Below are 25,576 nucleotides of genomic sequence, written 5' to 3'. Positions count from 1 at the left end.
TTCATCAAAATATACTACTAATAGAAAAAAATTAAAGCCACAGAGTGGAAGAAAATATGTGTAATGCATGTACCTAACAAAGGACACTTTATAGAATATATGTTTAAAACTCTTAAAATCAGTAAGAAAAAGTTAAATAGTCTGGTAAGGATATAAAATGGATAAAACACTTGAACAGGCACTTCATAAACAGGAGTACCAAAATGGCAAATAAACATTTTAAAAAGAGTTCAACTTTCCTTGTATGCAGAGAAATGTAAATTAAAACCACAATTTAGTATTATAACACAGCAACTGGCAATATCAAGGAGGGACCTTATGAAGCAGTGGGAACTTAGGTGCATTGCTTATGGGAGTATAAATTAGTACAAACACTTTGGAAAACTTCTGATTGTATCCTTGCCCTATGATCCATCAACTTCAACTCCTAGGGATATGCCCAACAGAATTTTGTATTAGGTTCACCAAGGGCATGTTCACAGCAGCTTTACTCAAAATAGCTACAAACTGGAAACAACCAAACTGTTCACCAACATGAAAATGGATAACAATACATTTATGCAATGAGCTACCAGAAAGAAATGAGAAAGAATAAACTACTGTTTCATGCAATAATGTGGAAGACTCTCACAAACAGAACATTGAGTGAAAAAAAAATAACAGACACAAAAAAGTACAGGTTGTATGATTTCATTCCTATACAGATCAAAACCAGTAAAAACAAATACATGATTTTAGAAGTTTAGAGAGGTTTATCCTTTGGGGAGAAGAATGGGGAAGTGACTATAGGAGCTTGAGAAAGGTTTCTGGGGTTATTGGTAACATTTTGTTTCTTTTTTTATTGTTATAATTTTTCTTTTAAATTGTTAGTTTTTTTCACTTCTTTTAGTGTCTAATTTATAAATTAAACTTTATCAATGATACATACATATTATATACTTATATAAAAACATAGTATATATAGGATTTGGTACTATTTGTGGTTTCAAACATCCACTGGGGGGTCTTAAAATGTATCACTTAATCTGGGTGGCAGCACATGGGTGTGTTTGCTTTGTGAAAATGAATAAAGTTTTACACACATTATTTTTATGTGTGTATTTCTGTATATACAATATGCATCTATTAAAATTGTATTTAATAATGTGCTTCATCTTGACAGCTTCTACAAAGAGAGAATGTGTATAAAGCAGAGAGATGGGGAAAAGTGGGAGGCGGTTCAACCCAGCTGGGGGGCAGGCTACATGAACTGATGCTAGAAGATTCAGAAATAATAATATATACTGTCTGTTTTGTGTTTTCCTATGTGCCAAGGACTGTGCTAATCTATTTTTATTAGATTTTTTTGCTTGTTTGTATTTTAATTTTAACTTGTTTTGTTATATAATTTGCTACTTTTTAAATCCTAATCATAATTCTTATGAAGAAGGCATAGATAACATTTTCATTTTGCAGGTGAGGAAACTGGAGTTAGAAAGGTTATTTCATAAGTGAATGAGCTGGAATTTTAACTCACACAGCCTGATTTTAAGCTTCTTCTTGAAATGTTATCACCCATATTCCTTTATTTCTCTTCTCATTCTTTGAATGAATCTGGGAGGGAAGATACTGCAGAAGTTTATTTTGGTAGATTAAGAAAAATATGACACTTTAATGACCTTCACCTTGTGGGGTTTCATAGAATGTTTATTAAACTAGGGCAAAGACAGAACGAAATAGAAAAAAAAAATGATGGGAAGAAGTTAGAACAGAGAAAGAAAGGATCATGAAAATGATCAGAGGTTATTAGTAGTCATAGCAGCAACAGCTGAACCAGAAGTAATAACACTAATGGCATAATGATAACTTCTTATTTTTATGCTTCTCTTTCCAAGAAACCCATTGAGTGTTTTACCGACATTGTCATGTAATTTAATCTAGTATCCATATGGTGAAGTATACAGAAAGCAGAGTTCTGCCTCAGTAGCTTGCGGATGTGGAAAGGGATACAAAGAGAACATTTTGGTAAAATCTATGAATGATCTTGAAATTTACTCTTTCATATATTTTCTCATTTATTTACTTAGCATTACTTATTAAGCATACACTATATGTCAGATACTTTAAAAAAACTGATTATACAGCAATGAATAAGATAGCTCAATCATTTTGATGTCTATAATTAGTGTGTGGGTGTGTGGAAGGCTGACAATAAACAAATTAATATATTTTCTTTACAATCAGAGAACTGGTGAGGGAAGAATTCATGTAGAAACTTGTAGACCATGGGAAAGACTTTAGGTTAGATTTTACTCTGGATGTAAGAGAAGCAATTACAAATTTGGGTAGATAAGTAACTTGACCTGACTTACATTTTAAATAGATCACCATGGCACTGAATAGAAAAGACTATAAAAGGCAAAAACAATGACAAGGATCCTAGTTAAGAGGCTGTCAGGTTTATCCAGGTGAGAGAAAATAGTGGCTTAGATCATTATAGCAGCAATGTAGGTGGTGAAGGGTGACTGAATTTATGAATGTATTTTTGAGGTAGTGCTGACATTATTTAGCAATAGACTGGAAAATGTTTGTGAACGAAAGAGTGGGAAGTCAAGGATGACACCAAGGTTTGGTTTTGCTTGAGCAACTGCTGTAGCAGAATTGCCACGTATTAATATGGCAAGACTGTGGGAAGGACCAGTTTTGATGGGATAGGAGGAACTGGGCTTAAACCTTGTTGGGTTTGAACTGACGTTTGACAAGACTATTAGATATCCAATATTGATGTTAAGTGGACATTTGGAAGGTCTGAGGAGAGAATTGAAAAATATAAATTAAAATTAAAATAATATTTAATGAGATGAGGTTGAGCAAGATTACCATGGGAGAGAATTTAGATAGAGAAAATAAGAAATCCAGTTATTGAGCCATGGAGAAATTAATATTAAAAGGTTGGCATGATAGAATGATGATGAGGAGCAAGTAAAGGAAGCTGAAATGTGGCAAGGGGAAGAGAACCAAGAGAGTGTAGTATCTCAGACGTTCAATAAAGAATGTTTCCCCAAATTAGAGATAGTGGTAATTGTGTCAAATGTTGCTGATAGGATAATTCATATGAGGACTGAGAACTGAATATTGGTTTTAGTAGCATGTAGATCATGGGTGAACTTGACAAGAAATACTTCAATGGAATTATGGGGGTGAAATCTTGAGTAGAATAAATTCAAGAGGAAACTCAACAGATGGGTATTACAGTAAATGACATAATAGTATAAGTTGTCAGGGAGTCAAGTGATTTTTTCTTTTTTATCATAGAAGCAACAAAACTTTCATATAATGTTGGAGATTATTCGGTAGAGAGGGAACAATTGACACTGCAAGCAAAAGAAGGGCGATTTTAGGATCAAAGTAGAGCAGGCAAGAGTGAGTAGGATCTTGTGTTTAAATCGAATTATTTTCCTGGGATAGGAGCACCTATTCTTAGCAACAACAAGCAAAGGAAACTGTGAGGAACCAGAGGTGGGTACAATTCATAAGTGTGGTGAGGGGGCATTTCCTTGAACTTTACTTCTTAGTTACTTGTAAATTATAATTTGAATGATTTATCAGAGTGTAATACCTCTGAAATGAGAATGCTTCTTATAATTGATGGTGTGCCCTAGTTTAATTGGCATAGTATTATTTTCTTATATACATAAAACAATGGTATGCTTGACTATGAATGGCATCTTATATTCAGTGGCATATAGTATTTTTCTCAGTGAAAAATGAGTGAGGTCATTAGCCCATTTCTAATTTTCCAGAGAGAAAGACTGATGGGAGGATGATAAAGATGAACACAAGATCAGGTCAGGGAAGAGAGATGGAATAAAAGACCACTGACTTGAGGTATCATCTACCCTCTACCTGAACCTCCAGCAGAGCCACCTGGAGCCTCCTCTAAATCTTTACATTCAAATGTCTCACTTAATTTCTTGTTCTCAAATTATTCTTCTTTCTTCTTCTCTTTCTTTCTTCTTCTTTCATTCTCCTTCCTACTCTTTGAACTTTCCCTTTTCTTTTTCTGCATCTTTGTTTGAAACCTCACCTCCTTCCAGACTAGGCACTATCTCCTAGCACTCATGCACCCAGATTCTCTTTATTTATTAAATGATATCACCTTTCTCTTTTATTGAATGTGGTCCATCTTTCAATGCCCAACACAAATGTTCCCTCATCCAAATCATTCCTTTTCCACCCTTTGCCTGGGTTCATCTCCTCACCTCATCATTTCTCCCTTCCCTTGATCAGTATAATGTTTGCCAAACCAGCTTCCTTAATTTTGATCTCACTGTGCTGATCTGTTTTCATCATAGCAGCCAGTGTGGTCTTCTTAAAGCCAAATCAAATCATCACTCTCCTGCTCACAACCCTTCACAGCCTCTATGCAGATTTTGGTATACAGTTTAGTCTTCTTAACTTAGCACCACGCTATTCATATGTAACCATTGTCAATCTTCTTGGATTTGTATTATTCCATCATCTAACACATACTCATATCTGTATCTGTATTTCAGGACTGGAAAATGTCTTACATTTCATTGCAGGTATCGTTTTAAAATTTTTTATTGATATGTACTTTTGTGCATCTTCTCCCCATTCCTTGAACTTCCATGCATCCAAGGAAGGCTCCTGTAACACCCCCTCACCAACCATTGAAGCCTTTCAGTGGCTCCCTGTACTTTAAGAACCTGCCCTAGGATTTATCACACAATAGTATAATCATTCTATTACTAATTTTACTTCTCAGTTGGAATACAGATTCCTGATTCTCTCTTTCTAGCACACATATAACCTGGTATATAGACACTGCTCAGAAGGTGTTTGCTAAATGAATCAATGAATGAATCACGTAGCCCACAGTGAACTCTGTTTTATCTGAACTATTATACTTCTTATCCGACATCATACTGCATTCAGCTCCACCTAATGACTATTTCCTGAGGGCCTACTATATGCTATCCTCTGTGCTGCCTAGCATGTAAAATATTCTTCAAAATTGCTTGTGCCTTTTCCATTGCATTGGGTGTTACATCTTCCAGGAAGAGCTCATGCCATTGTATCCTCCAAATGACACCTCTTCTGAGAAGCCATCTGACTTCTTTTGCTTTTCTTACCTTCTACATTATGGCCATTGACACCTTCTTTCTTATGTAAAGAGATACAATATAGAATATTGGTTTCAAGAAAAGACCCTGGAGTCGAAGAGACCTTAGAATTAGTTCAAGTACTAATTCTGCCATTTGCTTGCTGAGAGATCTCAGGTAAGTTACTGCAGTCTCTGAGCCTCTATTCCTCATTTACTTCCTATGGATGTTGTGAGAATTATGCATGTAAGAATATATATTATGCCTGGTTCAGATTATGCATTCAAAAAATGTTAGGTATTACTTTTATCATCTCTACCAATGTGTTGTTTGCAAAATATTTGTTTTATTTATCTTTGCATCCTCCTTGGCATATGTGCTTGGCCAATATCAAGTGCTCATTAAGTATATGGTAAGTGAATAAATGCAATGTTCCTTGGATAATAGAAACTCAGCAAATCAATCCATGAAACTTCAGCAAATATTTATGATACACTAAACATTGAGAACAACCATTGTGCTAGTCACAGTAGAGGATTATAGTCTAGAGGGATAAACCAAATACATATACATAAAAAGCATAATTGACCACTTTAAAGATAAATCCTAGCTTGATTGTTATTTCTTTATGAATCAGTCAAGTGATTAATAATTTTTCAGTCAGTCTTTATTCAGTGTACATTAGTTCATCCTTTTGTATTAATCTTCCTAAGGCATAGTCAATTAGGATTGACCCTTGACTGGAATCTTTTAATGACTTCCCCAAAATCTTGAAATTTAAGAACTAACTTCCCAGTTTGGCATTCAAGGCCCTCCAAGATGGGGATCCCAAACTCCTTTTCCAAGTTCAGTTCTGAAGTCTGTTGGAACAATGTAGGTGGGAGTTTCCTATGAGTATTTCCAGTAAACACTTAAGTGTTATGCAAATATCAGAGGCAATGATAATGACTAATATGCCCAATCATGCAGACCCTCTTTCCTTCAACTCACCCTGTCCTTTTCCATATGCCGTTGTTCAGCCTTATCTTTTACCGAGAGTGGTGTGCATCTCTGTCTCAACTTACTGGCATTCTACTTAATCTTCAGAAATTATATGCACATATGTAGGACTGAATAAAAATTTTCCTCCTCTGGTCCCTTCATAACTCTGATTATCCCTCGTTTACAGCATGATTTTTAAAAATTCACCTTGCAGCATATTCATTTGTGTTTAGGTTTTATTTTTTATCTTATTAGAGTATAGGCCTCTTTAAAGGCAGAGATTTTGTTTCGCCAACTTTGCAATTCATGTATTCAATGCAGTGCCATAGACATAGGAACTCAATATATATTTGCTGCATTGAGTTTTTGAATATGATTTCTGTTAGAGTGACAATGGAAGAAGGAGGATTAGGAGGAAGACAGAAAGGAAAGAGAGAGAGGAAGGGGAAAGAAAGTGGGAAGAGAAAGATAGAAGAAGGGAAGAGAAGGGGAGAGAGGGATAGGAGAGGGAAGAGCAAGAGGAGTAGTCTAAGTGGTAGTTACCCTTCCCTTGTAACATTACAAATGGGAGGAAGATAAATATTTCCAAAATCATCTTGCAACAAGTAGTAGAAAAAGAAAATGTAGGAGAAGTGTTATCTCTCTCTCTCTCTCTCTATACATATATATATATGCCTGCTCCTCCTTCTTAGGAATTGGGCTTATAACCATTAGCCTGTTTATTTATCCCACCAACTGAGAGTTATAGTTTATGCTCCCCACTAAACAGACAAATAAATTGAGGCTCAAAAATATAATTTTTTTCTCAGGTCCCACAGGTTTTGATTCCTTGTTTGCTAGGCTCTCAGAAAGCTCTGAATCAGTTCAAAATATTTGAGATGTGGGTTAAAGGAGGATCATTCCCTATAGTAGTAGAGGAAGAGGAGACAGGACATAAATAGGTCTCCTTTTCATAACACCTCCTCCTTTCCCTCATCCCCATCACCTCAGGCGGTTTTGTGACCTCAGGGTGGTACACTAAGTGATTGTTTCCAGTGCCTGCTCTTGGCAGCAGCTTTGGGGTGAACCTTCATTAAGAGTTAGCTCTGAGTCACAGGCAATGGCTCGTGTCTATGGCCTTTCTTCTCCAATTAGCAAGGTCTTGGGAGGCACTGATGGAAATCCACACTTCTGCCTTCCCGTGGCTCTGTCTGCCAGGTCCTTTTAATAAAAGAGCAGTGCCTTCATCACAAATGAGATTGCCGATTTCCATCCAGCTAACTACATCCAAATGCTGTTTTTCCTCTATGAACTGAGAAGCATTCTGTTCTCTGCCTGTCAAAAGGAGAAGAGCTCTTCTCAAGGAGAAGGGGATTGGAGATATTAATTAAAGACTCATTCAAAAAACAAACAGAATAGGAGGATCCACAGAAAAGATTTTATAGTACAAAAGACTTTGACCTAGGTAATTAGGTTTCTAAATTTTCCTAGGTCTTTTAATCTGTAAAATGGGGGTAAGAACACATTGGCCTCAGAGACATTACTCTACATTTCATTGGAAATCATTTAGAAAGCATTTGACCTAAAAATTAAGAGGGTTGATATAATAATAATCAAAGCTATGATTTATAGATAATTATGGGCTGAGGGAAGAGTTAATTTCTTTATATCAACATTTTGTGTAAGCCTTAAGGCAGTCTTATTTTTAAAATTTGAAAATTGAGGCTCACAACAGTTAAGTATCTTGTAGGTTGCACAGTAAGAATTTGAACCCAGGTTCACTCAATGCCGGTGCTCTTAACTCTATGCCATACTGTTTCTCAACCTGGAGCATATAAAGAATAGTCATGGTTTATAATAGAGCAATAATTTATATGATGTGCTAGCACCATAACCTTTCTAGGTTCTGCTATTCACAAAGTCTGTGATTTTCCTAAAATTACTTGCCAATTTGTGTGTATGTGTAGGTGTGAATGATTTCTATAGCTGTTCTCATATTCTCAAGAGGATCTATAACCAGAAAAGACCAAAAACCTCTAGAATAGTTTGTCAGTAGGCCTTGCAGTATTCCATGAGTATCTGATTATAAAAAGTACTGCTTCTGACCTAGAGAAACCTGGAACTTGGAGGGAACTAAGGACTCAGACTTGGGCAGAAAGGAGGTGGGAATTCTGAGCAAGTACAAAGTGATATGGTCTAAACTAATGCTGAGGGGAGAATACCAGGTAGTTGTGCCTTGGTATGTGGTCATGAAAGACTATACCTTGCAAATAAACTTGGGGCCCAGTATGCAGCATGAAAATCCTGACAGATTAATGGTCGATGTGGCAATTTGGTCTATTTAAGCACCGTGTCCCATTAGATTCCCTGTCAATCACATTGATTGTGAAAAAACCAGGCATCTGGATGACCAAAGCCTGAATAAGTCACCCATGATAGTTTATTGACTCAATATAGATATGGTGCCTGTTTATTTTTTTTAAATGATTGAGTCAACCTTTATTTTCTCCCTCACAATTTGCCTTAGAATTAAGTTCTCCTTTTGCACTGCCAATACAGTATTTTTATGTGTCTTTATTATATCCCAGATACATTCTATCTTGTCTAATATACATAATAGTACATATCTGCCACAAAGTTGTAATTCAGATCCCTGAGAGGAAAAAAACAAACTTTTTTTTTAGTCTTGGTCTTATTCTGTTTCCTAGGCTGGAGTGCAGTGTCACAACCATGGCCCACACAGCCTTGGTTTCCTAGGCACAGGCAATCCTTCTGCCTCAACCTCCCAAGTAGCTAGGACTACAGGCACATGGCACCAGGCTCAGCTAATTCTTAAAAATTTTTATAGAGATGAGGTCTCCATGTTGCCTAGGCTGGTCTCAAACTCCTGGGCTCAAGTAATCCTCCTACCTTGGCCTCCCAAAGTGTTGAGATTGCAGGTGGGATCCACCACACCTGGCAACCATATGCTTTTTTTATTTGTTTATCACTCACTTTTTCTTTGTGAAATGTTTAGCTCATCGTAGGTGCTTAATACATGTTTACTGATTTAAATAGATTGAATTGTAAAATCGGTTTGTTTTGAATCTTTCTTTTATTATGGCAAAAAATACATGATGTAATATTTTAACCATTTTAAATTGTGCAATTTAGTGGCATTAAGTACATTCACAATGTTGTACAACTATTATTACTGTCTATTTCTAGAATGTTTTCATCACCCCCAAATAAATTTTGTATCCCTTAAGCAGTCATCCTCCATTCCCCTTCCCTTCATTCCTGACAACTACTAATCTACTTTCTGCCTCTATGATTTTGCCTATTCTGGATGTGTCTGCCTTTCAAATTTGCAGAACCCATGTCTGTAGGTTCTGTATCTGTGGATTCTACTAACTGTGGTAGAAAATATTTCTAAAAAATACAATACAACAATGAAAACTAATACAAAAAATCAATACAGTATAACAGCTATTTACACAGTACTTACGTTGCACTAAATATCATAAGTAATCTAAAGATTATTTAGAGTATAGAGGAGAATATGAATAGGTTATATGTAAATACTAAGGCATTTTATGTAAGGAATTTTAGCATCTGTGAATTATGGTATCTGAGGATGAAGCTGGTGGGGGGTTCTAGAACCAATCCCCTGCAGATATCAAGAGACAACTCTATTTCAAAACAATGGAATCATACCATATGTGATATTTTGTGGCTTTTTGCAATTAGTATTTTGAAAGTTCATGTATGGTGTAGCAAGTATCAACACTTTATTTCTTTTTAAGGCTGAATTCCATTGTACGGATAGATCACATTTTTTTTTCTATTCATCCATTGATGGACATTTAGGTTGTTTCTACCTTTGACTATTGTGACTAGTGCTATTATGAACATTCATGTACAAGTTTCGTTTGAATGTCTATAATGAATACCTATAATATATATCTAAGAGTAGTATTACTGGATTATATGATAACTAAATGTTTTAAAAGATTTGGTATTAAAATAAATGTATGTTGTGGTAGATTTCATGATTGCATCATTGTTCATTTCCTCTAAGAGGAATGAACACACAGTGCTTTGCCTTGTGACTGACAATGCTGTTCTGTGGGCTACTCAGTGACTTTCCATCCAAGTGACATTGGCCTTGGATATGTGATTTGCTTTGGCCAATGGAATGAGAGTATGACACTGTAGGAGACACTACCTGGCTTGGCTTTTACTTTTTTCCCTTTATCATGAGAATGGCATATTTCTGAACAAGACTACTCCTTCAGCCTAGATCGGAAATTAAGAAGACATCTGGAGCAGAGCCAATGCACAACTAGCATGATACTTGAGCAACACATAAAACTCTGTGGTTATAAGCCACTGGGATTTTGAGGTTGTTACCACACAGTAATTTAACAAAAGCTCACGCATATTGAAGTACTGGCTTAAAAAACATGAACTGCATTTACTGCAGGACTTCTCAGTGCCTTTACTGTGTTATGAGTGTTTTGAGTCTCAAGAGGTGGATTAAGTACACATTTTTCTGAATGTATTTGAACCTGAGGACATTTGTAGATTTGTGAGTTTGTGGCATACAACTTGGCAAATGCTGGACAATATATAACACTCAGGTTCAGTCTTGTCCAAAAGAACTTCTCCAAACTTCTCTACTCTTATAAAGGTGAGAAGGGTGTCTTCTTTTCTTCCTATTGAAATCTTTATATATTTATGCATCTATTTTTTTGTCATTGTGCATGTATGAATCTTCTTGCTCTGCCTCTGAAATGGACCCCCTTGAGGTCAGAAACCATATCTTATTCATTTTCTTTTTAATATCTCTAGCATCTAGTATAGCAGCTAGCTCAATAAAGTGATAAATGAAAGGATTTTCTTAATAGATGCTGAATTGAGTACTTTTATTTTTGTTCACTGACTGTGACTGTGTATCACTGAGCTTACTATTTTGAAAAGGATATAAAAAAATAAGGTAAAGTTAATGTCCTCAAGAATCATAATTTATAGCAGTGGGCCCCAAACAAAAATGATTGTTGAAATTAGTTGTCAAGTCCTTTAGCACTATTATTTTCTTGCAGTGTTTTTAAATGTCTGTGTATTTTTTTATTCAGTTTTTTTCTGAGCAATTGTCTCTGTCACCACTGAGATGCAGTTAACATATTTTCAGGGATCAAACCATGATATTAGAAAAAGAAGATGCAGGTTTTGCTTATGAGAGGTGGATCTAGAGAGTGTGGTATGCTGAGCATAGAGGAGAGAACCACAGCCGTCTTTGAACCACATGCTATCTAAATTCACCTTTATTCTAACACATTTACTGAGTACACACTAATATGCTAGGTGACAGGAAAATGGTGGATGAATGAGGCACTGCCTCTTGCATGCAAGGAGCTAACAGACTAGGAGAAACATAAACACAGGCACACATAATGCAGTACTATGTGTTCCAATAGAATGTGAGACGTGCAAAGCACTCTTAGTTGCCAGTAGAGGGGCTACAGGAGACAACATATGGCTCTCACAGAAATCAATAGCAAACAAGGCAAGGACAGGAAATGACATCACCTTAACAACTGCCCTGTACTAAAAGTGTCACATGTGTTATTATATTTTATTTTCAGGTTCATTGATGGGTAATTTACATGCAATCAAATATACACTTTGGAAGTGAACTGTTCTATGAATTTGACAAACATATTCAGTCGTGTAACCACCACCATGATCAATGTATAGAATAGCTTGTTTAATTTTTATGCTGGCCCTACAAAAGAAGCTTTGATAAAAGCTTGAGGCAAAATCTGAATAGAGGAGAACTTGGCATGGTGTAGAGCAGAGGCAGTTATGTGGCAGGATGTAGCAAAGGAACGACGGTGATTAAGAGAAATTTGGAGATATCATCTGATCCAGGAATCTGGTAGCACAGAGTCTTATAGGTATCAAATTTGTTTTTTTATTGTGAATTCTGTGAAGCAGCTTTTTATTTATATTGTATCAACCTCTTATGAAAGCTTCAAGAATCTGTTGAAATCTTATAAAATTGAATGAAAAAGTATGTTGGCCTTTTTCTCCTTGGTGATGTCAGAATTTAATCTGTATTATATTTTTCAAAGTTGAAATTGTCATTTAAAAGTCCACCTGCCCCTTATCCCTATTGTAGGTAAAAAGCCTTTCTATTTTACCTATTCATTTGATGTCTGTCTTCACTAAAAGGTATGATTCATGAGAGCAAGGGTTGTGTTTCTAGTGTCTTACCTTTTCTCCAGAGCCTAGAAGAGTATCTGGACATAATAGATGATTAATAAATTAACAAACAACAACATAGAGTGGAATAACAGAAAAATCAAAGTTGGAAAGGATCTTGATGGACATCTAGTACAGGGGTCCCCGATTCCCGGGCCATGGACTGACAGGAGGTGAGTTGCGGGCAAGCAAGTAAAGCTTCATTTGTATTTACAGCCACTCCCCATTGCTTATGTTACTGCCTGAGGTCCACTTTTGGTCAGAATTAGATTCTTATAGGAGAGTGAACACTATTGTGAACTGTGCATGCGAGGGATCTAGGTTGTGCTCTCCTTACGAGAATCTAATATCTGACGACTTGAGGTGGAGCTGAGGCAGTGATGCTAGCGCCAAGGAGTGGCTGCAAATACAGATTTTCATTAGCAATGAGGTTTGACGGCACATTGCTCCCCGTCCCATCCCATCTCCCCCAACCCCCCATGGAAAAATTGTTTTCCAAGAAACTAGTCCTTGATGCCAAAAAAGTTAGGCACTGTTGATCTAGTGTAAGGGGTGGCAAACTTTTTTCATAACGTGTCAAATGATAAGGCTTTGTGCGCCACGTGGTCTCTGTTGCAACTACTCAACTCTTCCATTTGCATAACTGTGTTCCAATAACATTTACTACAAAAACAGACCACAGGTCAATTTGGCCCATTGGTCACAGATTGCCAACTCCTGTATCTGTTAGCATAGGGTAGGGTATGTTATGCTAGCAAACAATTCTTTACTCTCAGTGGTTTGCAAAAGTAAATTCTTGCTTATGGTACATGATGGTCATAATTCTGTTGTGCTTCTGCTTCTCTAGTAGTCTCTATCTGGAACATTGTCGGAATTATAAAAAGAGAAACTGATGAACTCATGTTGGTTTTGGAATTGACACACATCACATTCATATTTCACTGACCAAAACATGTCATATGAACACGTTTGTGTTCAGAAGGGAGGAATGTATAATTATCTTAAAGGGAGGACATTGCAAGAAGGAGCACTGAGTATGGGCTAATGATAGCCCAACCTACCACCTGACATTTGAATCTTAGGTTCGATGGAAAATTCCGGCCATGTTAACTTTCAAACTCTGCTTCTACCCTTCCAATGATGAGGAGTCCTCTGCCTATCAAGGCAACCTGTTTCATTCTTCAAAACTTTAGATGGTTAGAAGGCTTTTAGATGTATTATACTGAATTCCATATATCTGTACCTTTCACCTAAGTGTTCCAAGTCTACTCCTTAAGATCCTGCAGAATAGATGATTTTATTTACAAACACAAAAGATTACTCTAGCCAGAATAGGACATTTCCTAATTCTTATATCTAGGAAGCAAGAACACACCTTCACCTCCCAACTCCCAGGTAGCTGTCTTTCTCCATTTCCCAGAGTGTAAATGACCCATCACAGAGACAGGGCTGAACGTCTGAATGAGATCATAGCCTTTTCGCCCTTTCTGCACAGTTTCATCCGATGAATTATCGTCTTATTTTCATTCCACTCCAATGAGCTGTCAACGATGGATACTGTAATTCACAGCAATAGAAACACAAACAGATGGGTAATTGACCTGCATGCCTTCATTACACTAGAGTTCAGCATGGCTGTTGGAGCCATAAAGTTCTTTATCTGCCAGTCTGAAATCCATGGGCTTTCACAAAGAAGAGGATCAGGCTGACTTTTTGCAAAAGGTACTGTCCTTGTTGCTGTTCTCCCCATCCTGTGCATTTCAGAAATGGACAGAATTTGACAAGTTGAACTTAGCAGGTACAAGAAAACAGCTGGGATTCCTATAGGGCTCAGAGATATCTACAGGGGGCCACATTCTGATGCAAGAACAGATTAGAAAAATATACTCAACCAAAATAGAACCTGTATTTTTTTGCTTCTTCCCCTTGGTGCTGTAAGAGATTGTGCATTTAATATCTAGTGAAATAGGTCAGAAAAGAGCAAATCCATAAAAAATACCACTATATTAGGTAATTAAGGTATATAATAAAATAAAACAAAGCTGATAAAAACAACCCATTACAATTGTGGTCCTTGCCTTGAATAAGAAAGACTTAGATCAATCCAAGGTGTGCCCTCTGCTGTGGCATACTGAGCTACCCTTCTTTATTTATTCAGATCATGCTCGTGCTTCAGGACTCAACTGACATCCCACACCTATCACAAAGTCTTCCATAACTATTGTCTCCAGGTTTATTTTCTTTCATATTCATGATGGATCACTGACTTATTCAATATTTAAGATATACTTATTAAATACCTAGTATGTGCCAGACACAATACTTCTTAATGTTTTAACCATCAATCAAGGTCTTTCTTTCTTGTTCTTGGATTTTTGTGCTTTAGTTTTGAATCTCAAAGTAGCCCATCTATTTTCTTAAAAGGTAGGAAGCACATTTTAAGCCTTTATCTCTTCCAGCAATTCCTCATGTGCTACTTGTTGAAGGAAGAAGAAAGAGGTTAAGAGATTCTATCTGCAAAAAAGCAGGATCATGATCAGAGATGAAGACTGGGCTGCAATCTTCACATCTTAGGTGTACCTTCATCTTCTGTTGATTGGTTCTTGCTTTCCAGACATTAAATATTTCCCAGTCTCAGAGCATGGTCAACTGAACCAAGTGTTTTTGTTAGCAATATTGATGATGTCACAAAGGTCTCCAGGGATCAAATGTGGGCTTTCCGTGAAAATTCTTCTGTTACTTGAGTATTCCCCAGTGACTGAAACTCAACAACACAGTAATCCCTCATATATTTTTCTGAATCTCATAAACCCTGCCTGTAATAAATGAAGATCTTTAATCTTTGTTACTGTAAGAATTGCTATTCCTCTAATGAGCTCACATCTCTACTGTGTGTCATTCTTCCTTTCAGGAATTTTGCTCTTTCAGGCACAAAAGTTCTTTCTCTTCTTCTGTAGGAAATTTGAAAGCAAGCAAACAAAAGAAGATGAACCTTAATCAGAAAGGGATGTGATGGTCAGGTTGGTTCATAGCTGGAAGAAGTCGTATTGCTTGAGGTCTTTTTACATGCTGTTTCCACTTTTTTCTAGACTACTCTTTTTGTGGATAGTTCATCCCCTAATGCCTGTGTATCCATTAGGCCTCAGCTTAAATACCACTTTCTATAGGAGAGTGAAGAATGCCTTTGACTACTCCTATTCCATTTTGGGTTAGGTGTTCTTCTGTGATTCCTGAAAAAATTCATACTCTGGCAGAGAACGGGTCTGATCCAAGCAGCTAGTGTATGTGTCTCTCTTTCACTGAACCGTGAGGTCAGCAACAAGAGGAGGTTGCCTGACTCATTCACTGGGAGTTGCTGGTATCTGCTGCACAGTGGGTGGCACATAGTAGGGCTTCAGAGATGTGTATGGAAAGATGAGAAGAGGAAAGGAAAAAAGAAAAGAAATGAAAGAGAAGAAGGGAGGAAGGGGAAAAGGGAGGAAAGAAAGACAGAAGGAAAATTTATAGAACAATACAATGATGACAACAAAACCAATAATAATTAGTATACAACTTGGCTAGACCTTATCTCTACAATAAATCAAAAACTAGCCGGGCGTGGTAGTGCGCGCCTGTAGTTCCAGCTACTTGGAAGGCTGAGGCGGAAGGATCGCCCGAGCCCAGCAGGTCGAGGCTGCGGTAGCTGGGAGCGGCCGCTGCACTCCAGTCTGGGTGACAGAGTGAGACTCCAACTCAAAAAAAAAAAAAAATTATTATAATACTTTTAAGAGAAAATGCACTTTTGGCATGTTTTATACAGGCTCGAATGAGGCTATTCAAGGAGGATTTTCCCAAGAAGTGTTCAAGTGTGGTCTGGATTGTGATCTGATATGGAGTTAAATGGAGGAAACAACATTTGTTGAACACTTAATTATGCCAATGTCTTAGTCTGCTCAAGCTGCTATAACAAAATACTATAGACTGGGTTGCTTCCATAAAGACATTGTTTGCCAGTTTTGGATACTGGGAAGTCCAAGATCAAGATGTCAGCAGATATACTGTCTGATGAAGGACTGCTCCCTGGTTTGTAGATAATTGCCTTCTCACTGTGTGCTCACATGGCCATTTTTGATGTGCGCTCATGGAGAGAGAGAGAGTGAGAGAGAGAGAGAGAGAGAGCGAGCACTCTGTTGCCTCTTCCTCTTCTTATAAGGACACGAAACTCATTATGAGGGTACCAATTTCATGACCTCATCTCAACATAATTAACTTCCAAAATTTTTACCTCCTAATACCTTCACACTGGAGGTTAGGGTTTCGACATATGGATGTCAGAAGGACACAAATATTCAGTCATAGAAAACAGGTTATGGCTTAAGTTTATGTCTTTTTTCTCCTCATTAATATATGAGGAAACTGAAGTGTCTATAGCACAGGAAGAAAACTGTTTTATAGAGGCTAAAACACTGCCAGAAGTTGCTCTGTGCTGAAGCTACCACAGGGGTTCTAAGCCAGGAGCTTGTTTGTCTGTCTCTGCTTTTTCCCACCAGAGAAGTGGAAGGACCCTGAAGTGTGTCAGAACTCAGTCCAAGTCCCTGGATTTAAGTCCTGGCTCTCTTACTTTAGTAGTGGAACATTGGGAAAATCACCTAATTTATCAATTCTAATACTCCAGAAGCCAACTGAGACACCTTTCTTTTCAGCTGGGGTAAGGAAGAAGATAGTTCTTTTGATCAACAAATGAATGCCTGGAGCCTCCACTGACTCAGCCTAGGTTTACACTCTGGGGGTCTGTAGTGGACAGACAGACCCCTCTCCCTAAAGCTTACAGTCTAAAAACAGAGATAAAAAATATTTATTCTTACAAAACTAATTAAAAAGATGTGTTTGCTAAGTAACTAATTTTATGAAGGAAATAAAAGATAAACTTTAACTTGGGTCTGGGAAAACCTAGATTTTAGGACAAGGGAACGAACCACACAGAGATCTGAGGAGCGAATATTCTGCACACAAGGAAGGTCAAGTGCAAAGTCTACATGAGGAACAGTACTGACACATCAGAGGGATTGCAAAAGGAGGAGGGTTTCTGGGGTGTTCAGAGTAAAGATAATTTTAAAAGATAAGAGGAAGGAGGGCGGCAAGGAAATAAAGATATCCTGCCATGTGACAAAAGGAAGGAAAAATTATATCTCGGGACACAAAGATTGTATACAAACTACAAAAAATACGTTGAGATGCATGTGTTGATATGAGTTGGCAGAGGAGGGGAATGAGGAAAGACTCAGATAAAAGAAGGAAGATGGCTTGGGTGTTTCCACATACACGTTGTCAACTCACTCTGTGGAGCAGTGAAACACTCCACTTCAAGGCATAACAATTTTTTAAAGTATATAAAGAGATTGGGGGAAAATATTCCATATGTTCAGTGTGGGTGAGTTGGTGTTCAAATGAAATTCCCAACTATTGCCTGCTCGGGTTTTTTGAGGTAAAATTTATATGCTTGGCAATGACAGTAGGCTTTTTCTCTCTCATTTTCTCAGTTTTCCTTTCCGTGTGTGTGGTGTGTGTGTGTGTGTGTGTGTGTGTGTGTGTGTGTGTGTGTGGTGTCTTTGGGAACTGTGGGGACAGACTATTCCACCCCAGCCGGCAGCTGTATATCTTTCAAACAGTAGTTTCACAGGCCAAATCCCCCTCCAAATTATTTATGACTCCCATTGAAGCAGGCAGGATTCAGGCGCCCATGTAGGAGGTCAGCAATGAGCCTCTTTGTTGGACACAGGTCATCAGGAGACGATTCTGGCTGTGACTGCTGTGTGAACCTCCGCTGCCGTAAAAATGGTTGTGTAACTTTAAACAGTAATGACATTTTGCAGAAAAGTGCTTTTTAATTGCTACGTCTTCATTATTCTCTTTCAAAGTTGCCCAGGAGATTCTGCCTCAGAGACGGCTCTGCATGTTCTAAGTTTCCATTTTTAAAGAGCAGCCAGTTTTGTGTTTCAGCTGCTCCCAGAAAGCCCCCAACCCCAAACTTCATCTGTTTTCAGTTGCCTTAAATGGGGTAGGTGATACTGCCTTTTGTATCCTTGCCAAATGGAGAAATGATTTGACGCAATTTTCTAAAAGTGCTCTCCCCAAATTCCTTTTGGGCTGGGACTAAGAATAGAATATTTTATCCCCTACAAAAGGGAGAAAGAAAATGATGAGCAAGCTAGAAAAAGAAGGCTGAGAATACAGTCTGTAGAACTCCCTTAAGCAATAGAAACTTAACCCCAATCTATGGAGTCAGTTGCCTATAGGGGATTGAGAGCTGCTAAAAATAAATTTTGCTCTGCAAGAGAAAATGGTGATATAGATAAAATGACTCAATAATGCATATTCTGAAAGAATTGTTGACTCAATTCAGGAGGGACTTTACAGTTTGATTTGTTTTGCCCCACCATTTGGTATGTTTTAACACCTTGTACAATAGTTCTCCTTTACAATCATTCAAACTCATATGGACCCATGCTCATTAGACTGGACATCACCCAGTCTTACTGCAGACCATTATTCAGCTATATAGCTTGATCTGTTAGAATACCTTTATGCATAATGATATATACACCTTCCTCAACAACCCTCCCACCAGTGCTGGTTCAACAGGCACAAAATTCTAAACCCTTCTCCTAGTGAAAGTTCTCCAAAATTTTGAAGACCGCCTTCTGATTAAATACCTATAGCTATCATCCTTTCATTTATCCCGAAGGTTCTGTTAAGCCTTTTACAACTTTAATCAGAGGAGTAGCATCATCATCAATATCATCATCATCATTACACTCAAAATAAGAATAGATAACACATATTGTTTGCTTGCTGTGTGCCAGGAACTGTTTCAGACACTTTGCCGGAATTCTTTCATGTAATACTCTCAATAACCCTCTGATGTAAGTACCAGGTGGAGTCGTACAGAGATGTTGAATACTTTGCTTGTGATGACTTTAGTAAGCAGAGGAGCTTGATGCAGCTGTGCCCAGGCCTTGACTACAGTGTGTCGTTTCCTGCCATAAGGCATGCTACAGGCAGTCTTCTTACCCACACTGCCCTTCCGAAAATATTCTTGTTTAGCTGCCAGATGAAGACAAGTTGAAGTAATGGGACTTCATTATTTTTAAATATATGTAATTTTAAGAAAAGAGAGGAAAAGATTAAAATCTAGAAACACAACTGTGAAGCAGAAAGTGACAGAAATGCTCATCATATTCAGCAAATCTCTGATGAGTAGGATTAGAAAGTGCCCTTGAAGCATGAATGAGAAAATAATAATTATCCAAATAAGAATACAATTCTCTTTTACACAATGGTTAGTAGAACCATCACCCCATGTGAATTAGAGACTACAACTCTTAGCAGCTCCAAATGAGGTGGAGAGAAATGTCCTGAGTGAAAATGCCTCAATAAATTAAGTTAACCCAGAGTTGTTCTTCTATATGGGCACCATGGACAATAGCCAGCTGTGCTGAAATTTCACTGGTATCAGAGTAGTGCTCATGTCCAGATAACTCTTTCTCCATCATTGACTTTCAGGATTAAGTCTTTGATTATTCAAATATTGAGAAAAGGTTATGATGTGTGGTCAAGAGTGCTCTTCCTAGAACCATGAGCTGATCACTTCTCCTTGGTAGTAAATGGCTTCTTCATTTTAGAACAAAGAAGAGAAGAGAAATTATCTGATATCTTATTCTAGTAGTATTTTAATTTTCATGATGCAATGGTCCCACTAAATTACACCACTCTAATTATATTATTCTTACCTTTCAAAACTACAAATGTGAATCCATGAACTACAGAATAAGCATATATTAAAGCCCTTTGCACTCTGGCCTCTGCTCCTCTCTAAAAGTTGTTTTCCCATAGCACTCCCCACTCATTCAAGTCCATTTCATTCACCATGAACTCCTAGACACATTACATCTTCCCTCTTTTCAAAATGTCCTTTCCTTTCTTCCTTTGATATCATGATCTCTTACTTTTCAACCAGTACACATTCTGTCTTCTCTACGAAGATTTCCCTGCTACCTAAACAATGTTATTTTCAGTTCTCTGCTGTCCATTTGTCTCACATGGCTGTCTCTGCTATAGACCTGTAAAGCTATGTTATGATGATGATGTGTGTCTATGTCTATTCCTGCTAATTATATTGTAAATTCCCCAAGGGCAAGAATTGTGTCTTTTTTAATCTTTACACGCCAAATACCTAACTCAGAACTTACACTTTATAAGTTGGGTTTGTAAATATTTTAGGAAAGGGAAAAGAAAGAAATAATTAAAAAAAGGAATGATGAACAATAATGTTATACTTTCAATAAGCATTTTCTCCCCAAATGGAAAAGGTATATACCATATCTGGCTCCAACTTTAGTCCTAGCGTAACAGAATAGAGCATTCATTTCAGAGATGATCAAGGTCATGACTGCAGAAGTTTAAGTAAAAATGATGCAACTGGAGGCCACACTAACAATGCTCTGTCTGGATCTAGGCAACCAAGAAATATTTCAATTCCAATACATACAGGGAGAAATCTAGCGACTTCAAATTCCTATGTATCACCTTTGGAAACTGTTAATGAAACACCTTTTTTAACCTTTCTGTTTCCTTTTCTTGCTATTCTCAAACAGGTCTTCAGATAATCTTTCCTCCATATCTGCAAGAGAAATTTGTCCAGTCGGCCTTGAGCTACATCATGTGCAATGGGGAGGGGGAGTACCTGTGCCAGAACAGCCAGTGCCGATGCCAGTGTGCTGAAGAGTTCCCTCAATGCAACTGCCCCATCACAGACATCCAGATCATGGAGTACACACTGGCTAACATGGCCAAGTCTTGGGCCGAAGCTTATAAGGACCTCGAGAATTCAGGTAGAGAGCCCAAGTTAGTGCAACTGCATGGGTGTTCTTGAGCCAAGTCTGAAAAGGGAGTTAATCCAACTGGAATTAGGACTACTGTGAGAGGGAATTCAGTAACCCTAACTCTTTCACTCTGGAGGGTCCAAAGACAAAATAGTAGCTGTCACAGAGTAGGCACTCAATAAATCTCCACTGAATGAAATGCCAAATAGCATACTCCAGTTTGTGGTCATATGATACATTGTCTCTGTGGTATGCAGAAGACAGAGAGTAAATCCACATAGTTAGCCTCTGGAGAGGAGCGAGCCAAAGGTTGTTATATTAATTTCTGGGTTTGTTGTGGCTGTGTGTATTTGTGCATGTGTGTATCTGTCTAGATATAGATAGATAGATAGATAGATAGATAGATAGATAGATAGATAGACAGATAGATAGTCTCTTTCTATATGTAGGTATGTTCATATAGATATAGAAATTGTTATCCAAAGAATCCACAAACTATCGAAGGTAGAAGTCATTTTTCTGGTAACTTAGTTTCTGCTTTTTGTAATTCAGAAAAATGAGTTTCAGGGGAGGAAAGGCAGACACCCAAGGTCACAAAGTAGATGAAGCCCAAAGTTAAATCTTTACCTTCATGGAGCTTTGAGTTTTGTCAGAAAGCTAGCTATTGATTATATAACCATGTCAGTTATAAAATTTCAAGTGAACATGTGTAAAGAAGGGGGAGTTGCTGTGAACAAATAGTGTAGAATTTGGGCATCTATTTGGTTAAAGAAGTGCACCTTGAAAAAGAGTAGAAGACAAAGTGTCTGACAGTGGTGCCAATATCAGAGTATGAGTGGAAGTAGGCCAATGGGAGGCACAAGAGGCCTGAGAGAGATGATCGTGATGTAGATTAGGAAGATGGTACAAACTGTAAAAACAGGAAATATGCAGAGATGCCAAGATATTTAGAAGGAAAAATTGGTTGGTTATAATGTTTGACTGTCTATAAGTGTTGAAGAGAAGAGGGTTGTCGAGCTGATATTCAAGAGCTTCATTTAGATAGACATGTTAGACAACTTGATGGATGTTGGTATCCTTCACTGAGCTGAAACACCCTTGAGGGTTTGGTTAGAAAACTATGTGCTTACTTTTTGATATGATAAACTTGAGAATCCTTGAGGCTTCCAAGAAGAGATGCCAAAAGGGTAGTTAGCATATAATATGTGCTCAAATATCTTTTAAACAAATGGACCGTTACTGTTTTAAACATCACTTGATATTCCTTAAATATATTACAGCAGCCACTTTCAAGTAAGTAGTGATATTCCTGTATTTTAGAGGAGGGAGACACCAAGACCCAGTGACTTCCCAGGATTGAACAGTTAGTACATAACAGCATTGTTCATGGAATTCCTGATTCCATATTCAGTGCTCACAGCAGCTTTTGTAACTTAATTCTATTTCCCCTCCCTCAGGCCTCAGGTTCCCTCAGTTGATAAATGACAGTACATGTTTATTTTTTTAATATTTGAATTTATTTAAATCTTTAGCCACGAAACCCTTTGATTAAACGAAATCTTACATTGGAGCTACTGTGTACAACAGATAAAAACAGAGTTCTTTGCAGCAACATTTGAAAATAACAGTTTTCCATGAACTTCAAACCCCAAGTCAGCTCTGGGAGCTCAGAACGCACCAGGGATTCTGCTGCTATAGGGTCATGCAACTCAAATGGAGTCTTGCATGCCTTATGAACTATACCTATTAGTCCATTTAAAATCCTAGGAATCCATAAAAGAGAGTTCATGATGTAGGTATTATGAAAATCATATGGCCCCAAACAAAAGATGCATCTGATATAAGGTTTTTGCAAAAAGATTCTACTGATGCTAAAAGCAGAGAGAATTTAGGCTGTGTACACACAAAGTAGGGCTTTTCAGCACACAATCCTTATTACCAAGAAAGAGAAACTTCTTTGAGTGGGTGGGTGAGGAAACACAGAAAGCTGAGATACTGCCGAATGAGCTGAATAGGCCAAGGAAATGAGTTATGTCACACTTTCTCCCTGTAAGGCACACATTCCCTCTAGATATCCTGTACTTACCTATCTGAAATGGTTTTATCCCATTAAGACAAATATACTCATTCATACATGCATCTGTAGCATGTGTATGTGAGTTTTTATTCTGTTCATTTCCAGCCCTTAACCTCAGTGACTCAACCTAGATAATTTGGAAGGATTAATGATAAGTCCAAAGTAAAAGCCAGTGATTCCTTGCTGGCTCCAGAGTGTTGGTGGCCAAACAAGACCTAGCTTCTACACAATTGGCAGTCTACACCTCCTTCCTGGGGCTAGAGACTCTTCTACTTTTAGCCAAGAAAGTTAAAGCATTTAAATTTTATATTATCATCAGACTCAAATTTAGGTTCATAGGAAAAATCATAATCCCTTTTGGTGCAACAGCGCCCTTTGCAAGAAGAACTACATGTCTTCCATGGGAGGAGAGTCTGGCTGGCCAAAACAGCACAGGGTCATCAGAGCCAGATGCCTGCCTTCAGCCAGCTCACTGAATCAATTAGTGCAGAATCCTTCATCATTCTGTCAACCTCATGCTACTGTCCATTGAGTACTTCCTGCTTATTAGTATCTATTTAGGCATATACACTATGTCACTCTCAACATTTGGATTAGATACTTTTGAACCTGTTTGACACATGGGGAAACTGAGGCCTTGAGAGGATATAGGTCCCATAGCTGTTTCGTAGTCAAGATGTGATTTGAAATCTTGCATGTCTGCCTAGGTGCCTGAGGTTTTCTAGAAGCCAGAGACTCCTGTTTTGTATCACCTTTTATCACCTCATAGGTTTGCTATAAAATTCAGTTAAATATATTAGGTGATTAGAACTGTGCCTGGTTCCTATCAAGAGCTATGCATGCATTTTGAAAATAAAGTGAATATATAACACACCTAAACTTTTTTTGTAGGCTTTATCATGTGAAATAGAAGTATTAGGTTATAAATTAATATTTTATGCATATATATACATATATGATATATGTACATATGTGTGTGTGTGTGTGTGTGCAAGCTCATGTGTACACACACGTGTGTGTGTGTGTGTGTGTGTGTGTGTGTGTGTGTGTGTGAGTATGAGAGGAACCCCCCCCAATACAGAATTATCTTTTGGAGCATGGGCCCCTTGTAGTATAGGATGCCCTCACTAGGTAAGTGTTCTAAGTGTTCTAGGAACCCATCAGTGTACCAACTAGCATGGTTGTGAGAGGCTGTGTTCGACTTCAGTGAAATTTTTTGGAGATTCTTTTAACGCATTTGCCCATTTCATTATGGGTGATTTACAAGGGCACCTGCCTACACTGCGCTGAGTGTTCAGCAGTTTTTGTCCCAAAACAGTATGACCCTTGTGCCCCACCATCCCTATTCACCCGATTTCACGATATGTGCCTTTTTTATTGTTGTTGCTTCCCCAATGAGAAAAGCCCTTAAAAGGAAACATTGCTGAGGTGGAAGAGAGTAAACAAAACATGACAGAAGTACTTAAAGGCATAAAAATTAACCAGTTTATGTAAGAATAAATACATATTTTTAAGTAAATAAATTCTGGGGTTTGGGGAAGATATATATATATATGTGTGTGTGTGTGTATATATCTCTTCAACCATTGGCCTTTTTCCCAGCAAAATGATCAACCGCTTAATTCTTTAATTTTCCCAGAAGTTGGAGTTGGCTGGCAGGATTAGGTGACAGGGACTGAAATTAAAACAGATTGGATTATTATATTGGAAAACAACAGCTCAGGTCATTTTGCCCTCATCATCTGTGTTACCTTCAGAAAATCATTTTCCCACTTTGGGTTTCAATTTCCCTGTACATTGAACACAAAAGATGAACTAGATGAATTTCTAAGCCTGTGTCAAATTGTGGCACATGCTGAAACTCAACATCATAAACTGAGACAGAAACTTTCTCCCAGAAAACCCAAGAATCTGTCACCATCACTTAAGCTGGGGTTTTCCAAAATGTGAGATGCTGTTAGATGGGGCACACATTCAACTTCAAATAACACTGGATCTTGGAATGGGGAAGTTGATCCATCTCAGTTCTTTGTCAAACCTGCAGATTACATCAAAGAGAAAGTTTCAATTTGGTGCTAGCGTGCTTTTAACACCTCTCTAACACTTGCTAATTTCCTATATTTCAAAGTGAGAGCAGCATGGAGGTTTGATTATTTAGCAGGCAACAGTGTTTGACTAAGATTTATTAACATTGTTTTCATCATATTTATTTTTACAGCTACCATTCTACTGAAAGCAAGCAATAGTGATTTTCTAACGTAGAATTGAATAAACATATTGTTTTCAATTTTTAAGTAAAAAAATGACGATTTGGTTCAAGTAACATG

At 37.6% G+C, this 25,576-nt stretch overlaps 1 protein-coding gene across 1 annotated transcript in view; it reads left to right on the top strand.

The window, feature by feature from the left end:
• Window positions 1–25,576, top strand: part of BRINP1 (BMP/retinoic acid inducible neural specific 1) — a 187,736-nt gene that overhangs the window by 123,794 nt on the left and 38,366 nt on the right. The window contains exon 6 of the mRNA XM_008065596.2: window positions 20,945–21,181. Within this exon, the coding sequence (XP_008063787.1) occupies window positions 20,945–21,181 (237 nt within the window). The remainder of the gene's footprint in view (window positions 1–20,944; window positions 21,182–25,576) is intronic.

This window comes from Carlito syrichta, unplaced genomic scaffold, assembly GCF_000164805.1.
Source record: "Carlito syrichta isolate Samal-C Ts95f unplaced genomic scaffold, Tarsius_syrichta-2.0.1 Scaffold308678, whole genome shotgun sequence".
Lineage (NCBI taxonomy): Eukaryota > Metazoa > Chordata > Mammalia > Primates > Tarsiidae > Carlito > Carlito syrichta.
The sequence above is the reverse complement of the archived record's forward strand: the minus strand, read 5'-3'. Positions and strand labels throughout refer to the sequence as shown.